The sequence below is a fragment of the Populus euphratica genome, unplaced genomic scaffold, assembly GCF_000495115.2.
Source record: "Populus euphratica unplaced genomic scaffold, PopEup_1.0 scaffold286.1, whole genome shotgun sequence".
NCBI lineage: Eukaryota > Viridiplantae > Streptophyta > Magnoliopsida > Malpighiales > Salicaceae > Populus > Populus euphratica.
Window position 1 is genome coordinate 271,222 of NW_011500165.1, and position 6,160 is coordinate 277,381.

Consider the following 6,160-nt stretch of genomic DNA (forward strand, 5'->3'; position numbering starts at 1 on the left):
CCAATAAAAATATTAAATTCTTCTTTATTCTCTACAATTTTATCATAAATAAAAAGAAAACATTCATAAGACAAATACAAACACACACACACATGCATTTTTTATTCCTTTTCTTTTTCTTTTTTCTTTTCTTTTCCTTTTTTTTTACATCCATATTACAAATTATAAAAATCCAAAACTAAATAAAAATTACATTAAATAATTTAAAATTTACAAAACAGTCCCTAAAACTCCAGAAATTGCATTGAAGTCCCTTATAGGAACAGTGCCGAAGTGTGAACAGTGGCAGCACGTTTAGTCCACACACTGCCGCTGCCGAAGGTGGCAGAAACAGTAGATCGGGGTCATCTTCCTCTTCTCTGTCTTCCTATGCTGACGGTGGGTGTTGTGATTTGGGTTTTCAAATTGGAAGCCATGATAGATTATGAGCAAAGCTTCCGACAACCATTACTCATCAACCATTGAAACAATAACAAATCCCAACAGTACAATGGTAAACCAACATCTCATGCAGCATATATCCAAATATCAGCCCGCATTAATGGTTGGATCTCCCTAGATCGGAGTTAGACCAAAACTAACCTGAGATTGGCGAGCCACTGTTGAACAGGCATAACACTTGTTTGGATGGGTTTCATCTCATCTCCACCGTTCAAAATGTGCAATACAACCATATGCATCACATATCCAAAACTCAGATTGATCCAACGGTGAATAATGGAGAAATATGCCGCAACTCTAACTGTTCCAAGACTGGTTTGTCCAGAAATATTCAGATGGTAATATTTCTCTTATGGTTTAAAATATGAATGATCGCACTGGTCAGGATGTAGTAAATATAGGGACGTACAACATACTCAAATTTCGCGTCGATCCAACGGTAGATGAGTGAGAAATCATCCAGCGAAGCTGACAAGTTTGAGGGGGTGAGGGAGGCGGCGGCTCTTCTAGTGATGGAGAAGAAAAATGTTAGGGCTTTTTGTGTTTTAGGGTTTCTTTTCTCCTTTTTTTTTGTCAAAATTGCCCCCCTCCTTTTTCTTTGTGTTAAAGGTTGCTATTTGTAGGTAAAATGTTGCTTGGATTTCAAAATTGGTCCCTCAATTTTATTGTTTTTTTGTAAATTTTGATTTTTTTTTATTTTTTTTTTATTTTTTTTGAAAATAAGCAATATCAACATCGACTTAATAAGGAAAATCAACGATTTTAAAAATAAAGCGTTAAAAGTTGAACGCGTTCCAAATATCTTTGAAAATTTAAATTCTTTTGAGATGATGTTGAAAATGCTAAAAATGATGCAAATATATTTAAGTTGCTGAAATGTAGATCCTTTGTTATTATGCCTTGATGTAGTTTGAAATGATTTGGATGAAGTGGACCTGTCACTCCTTGAAGTGGACCTATCACTCCTAGAATCTAATATGGATCCTCGTCGAGGCATGCTAAAAACAAGAAAAAACATAAACATTATCATATGAATATATACAACATAACAATAAATTAGCTCATAGTCAAACTTTCAATAACAAAAAATTCACAGATATTTTTCCAAGAGTGCCATAACTAGAATAAAAACAAACTGTTAAATCTCATTAAGCATTCATTGCAATAAATTAGCTCATAGTCAACGTAATAGTCATAACTTCAAAAAATATTATACTTCAAATAAAATAATTACTGTAACAACAACAAATATATAAATAACATCAAGACCATTTCATTAAGCATTCATTGGAATAATAAAAATCAGCCATGAAGTTTATATTGTCAAAAGCCAATTAACACAAACAATAATAAAAATATAAATCTAAATAATTACTTGATAGGAAATCAAAATTATAAGTATGCTTACCTTAATGTTTGTTCCTATAAATCAAAACATTGAGTAGGAAGAACCCTTTTCATTAATGCTCCAGTATCTATCAGCAAGAAAACAAATCACAAAATAAACTATAACATCAGAATCACAATTTAAAGATTGATACTTCAAAGGTTAGAAATGGTTTCAAAGGTCAATGAAAATAATACATGTAATGTCATCCATAACACACACTTCAATAAAATAATAAAGAAAAAACATTGAAAGCCTAAATATTATCAAATAATATAAAATCATCATACATATAAAAAAAAATATTCATTACATATACTACGAAATATAATTAACCTATGCTACTCATTATTATCATCACTGCTAACCATGTCATCATTATCACACAAAACCATGTTTTCATCGTTGTCATCACCACCACCATAAGAATCATCGTCATCACCATCACCATCGCCATCGCCATCATCATCATCATCATCATCATCTTCTTCTTCTTCTTCATTGTTTCCCCAATTTATGTCAAGTTGAAGCAATTCATGTTGACTGATTTCTTCATAATAAGATGATTCAACAAGTATATTTTGATCATCAAGTGTTTGGGTAGGAAGGACACGACATGGTTGATAAATCTCATCTGATTGATCAACATCAAATGATCGCACATTGTTGGCATCTTCAATAAATTCACCCATGTCAACATTATAACGACTTCTAGCAGTAGTCTTAATAACCGTCCACCATTCAGATGATTTATTACCAGGCGGATATGTATAGTAGACTTGTTGACATTGTTGTGCTAGAACAAAATCTTCATTTCCATGTAGTCGAGATGTATGCTTGATTTCAACCAAACCATTCGAACGATGTACTCTAATCCCTCGCTTTGTATCATACCAATTACATTTAAACATAAATAACTTGCACTTACTCCCCAAGTATTTGAGCCGAACAACTTCTTTAAGCATTCCATAATAATCACGTTCATTATTATCATAGCAACTTCCCTTCACACAAACTCCACTATTCATTGTCTTTTTAAAACGCCCATAACTTTGAGTATGAAATTTAAAACCATTCACATAATACCCATTATAACATTTCACTGAAGTTGAAGGCCCCATAGCAAGTCCAAAGAGTTGATTTCCAATTCCGTTACATTGGTATTCCACCTAGCATAATAGTTAACTTCATAAGAAATAGTGATTTAAAAGAGATTAGTAATCTTTTTAAAGTAACTAATTGACATAAAATATAAATACTTATGTATACTTACATTATTTTTTAACCAATTTGGAAAGATCTCTTCGCATAATTTTTCAATTTCAACATCACTCACATGTGGTTGTTGTGACTTTAGCTCTTGACGACATTGCCTAAAATTTTCAAATATTAAAGTTAATAACAGATTATTATAAATTAAGTACAAAATAATATTTTATACTTACTCTAAATAAGGCTTAAGTTCTTGACAATTGAATATCACATAGTTATGTGCAACTTGCATTTCAGCATGGGACAACTGTCTTCTATAAAATCTTTTGGATAATTTTTTCCCTGGATAGGAAAAAATAGAGAGACATCCATCTACAATGTTAAGGCCACCATCATCATTCCGTGGAACTCGATTCCAAATTGTTTGCACGTCATCACCAAAATAATGAGATGCAAAATTGGTGATTTCATCAATCAAGTATGCTTCACATATGGAACCCTCAACTTTAGCTTTATTGGTCACTTTCTTCTTCAAATAAAACATATACCTATATCATTTCTTAATATTAGTTTATTTTTTAAAATAAAAAGGGAATAAAATTAACATAGTATAAAAACATACCGTTCAAATGGATACATCCATCGATATTGAACTGGTCCACCAACTTTTGCCTCATAAGGTAGATGTATCATCAAGTGTTCCATGGAGTCAAAGAAGGATGGAGGAAAAATCCTTTCAAGTTTGCACATTATTTCAATTATATTCATCTGCATTAACTCCATATGCTGGGCATTTAAATTTGTTGTACAAATATCTCGAAAAAATACAGACAGTTCAGTTAATGCCTCCCATAGTGGCCTAGGTAAGTAAGGTCGGAAAGCAGTTGGAAGAAGTCTTTGAATGAAGACATGACAATCATGGCTCTTTATCTTCAAAATCTTACATTGTGCCTCTTTCACACATCGTGAAATGTTTGAAGCATAACCATCAGGAAATGATAATTCCTTCATCCATGACAAAACTTCTTGTTGTTGTTTCTTGTGTAGACAATAAGTGCCTTTAGGTTTGTAAACCCGACCACTCATATCTTGTTGCAAATGCAGATTTGGCTTCTTACAATATAATTGAATGTCCAACCTAGCCTTTAAATTATCCTTACTTCTATTAGGACAATCCATTACTGTATAAAAAATATTGTCGAAGACATTTTTCTCAATATGCATGACATCAAGATTATGACGAATCAAATTTGTATGCCAATATGGAAGCTCCCAGAAAATGCTCTTCTTCACCCAATTGTGTTTAACACCAAAGCCAGGAATTTTATCATTACATGATGAACTTCCATTATGTCCCTCAGTATACTTGGACACTTCATTTAACATTTCCAAACCAGATGGACGAGGTAAAGGAGGGAGCCTTTCAATTACTCCTTTCAAAAACTTATCAGATTGACATCTATATGGGTGGTTCATGGGTAGGAATCGTTGATGACAATCAAAAAATATAGTTTTCCCTCTATTTTTTAATCTAAAAGCCTTGTTATGCTTCATACAATAAGGACAAGACAGATTTCCATGAGTACTCCACCCTGATAACATACCATATGCTGGAAAGTCACTAATGGTCCACATCAAAGCTGCCCTTAATTGGAAATTTTCCTTTCTGTATACATCATATGTTTCAACACCAACTGACCACAAATTCTTTAACTCATCAATTAAAGGCCTTAAGAAAATATCAAGCTTTTTCCCTGGATTCTTTGGCCCAGGAATCATCATTGTCAAAAACATGAATGGTCTAGTCATGCACTTCCACGGAGGCAAATTATAAACAGTAACAATTACTGGCCAACAAGAGTATGTATTTGAAGACATGTCAAATGGACAAAACCCATCAGTGCATAACCCTAACCGAACATTTCTCGGATCTGATGCAAAGCTTAAGTGGACACGATTAAACTCCTTCCATGCCTCCCCATCAGATGGGTGCACCATAACCCCATTATCTGACGTATGAAAATGATGCCATGTCATATCTTTGGCATGATATGGAGACATGAACAGTCTCTGAAGCCTTGGTGTCAAGGGAAAGTATCGGAGTTGCTTCTCAGCCTTATTGGAACCTTTGCTAGTAGGATTTTTAGGTTTGTATCGTGAACTTCCACAAAATTTGTATTGTGAACTTCCACAAAAATCACGATTTATTTTCATTGCATCTGCCTCATTGTACAACATACAGTAATTAGGACACATATCAAATTTCTTATAACCAAGTCCAAGTGGCCGCATAAATTTCTTGGCATCATAAAAATTTGATTCCAAATTTTCATCATTAGGCATGCAATTTTTTGTAAAATCAATAAAATTGTTGAAGGCATTCTAAGTCAAATTAAAAGTTGATTTCATATTAAGCAATTGTACATAAGCAAATAATTTGGATTGCTTGGTGCACTCATCCCACAACGGCTCCTCTACAGCTTTTAAAAGATTAAAAAATTTAGTTGCCTCCGGATTTGGAATTTCCCCTGCTACCATAGGACTAGACACGTTATCATTATAGAATGCATCACCAACCCCCATTGCATCTATAACTAGATTTCTATATGGATTCTCTAGACAAACATCATTCATAACATGACTCATTCCAATTGATGAAGGTCTAGCTAATATTGGTTCTGCAACATAAGGCTCCCCATGTACTGTCCAATTTTCATAACAAGGTATAAAACCTTTTGTCAATAGATGTTTACAAACATCATCTTCCTTTAAAAACTTTTGATTTTTGCACCTCACACAAGGACATCTAATTTTTCCCCCAGATATATTTTTATCAATTGAAAATGCAAAATTGATAAATCTTCTAACACCGGTAATGTATTCAGGACGAAGGCGACCATCCATAAGACGACGATACATCCATGATCGATCATCCATGTTAATCTAATTAACAGGACAACACCAATAAGTATTTTTAGAAATAAGCATACTTCTTTAACTACTACTATTTAAACAATCCTTTAAAATAAAATATGTACAACATGAATAAACTATAATTATTTGTCCAGTTCAAACATATATCAAGCTAAAAAATGTTAATGATGGGATATATGCACATGT

General features: G+C 33.0%; 1 protein-coding gene across 1 annotated transcript in view; it reads right to left on the minus strand.

Moving 5' to 3' along the window:
• LOC105111246 (uncharacterized) overlaps positions 1–5,141 on the minus strand; it is a gene marked incomplete at its 3' end in the record, with an annotated part of 17,620 nt that extends 12,479 nt beyond the window's left edge. Inside the window, exons 1-3 of the mRNA XM_011006559.1 lie at positions 4,743–5,141; positions 3,695–4,499; positions 3,417–3,569 (exon numbers count right to left, since the gene is read on the minus strand). Of these exons, the coding sequence (XP_011004861.1) occupies positions 3,417–3,569; positions 3,695–4,499; positions 4,743–5,101 (1,317 nt within the window). The remainder of the gene's footprint in view (positions 1–3,416; positions 3,570–3,694; positions 4,500–4,742) is intronic.
• Between the last annotated feature and the right edge of the window lie 1,019 nt (positions 5,142–6,160).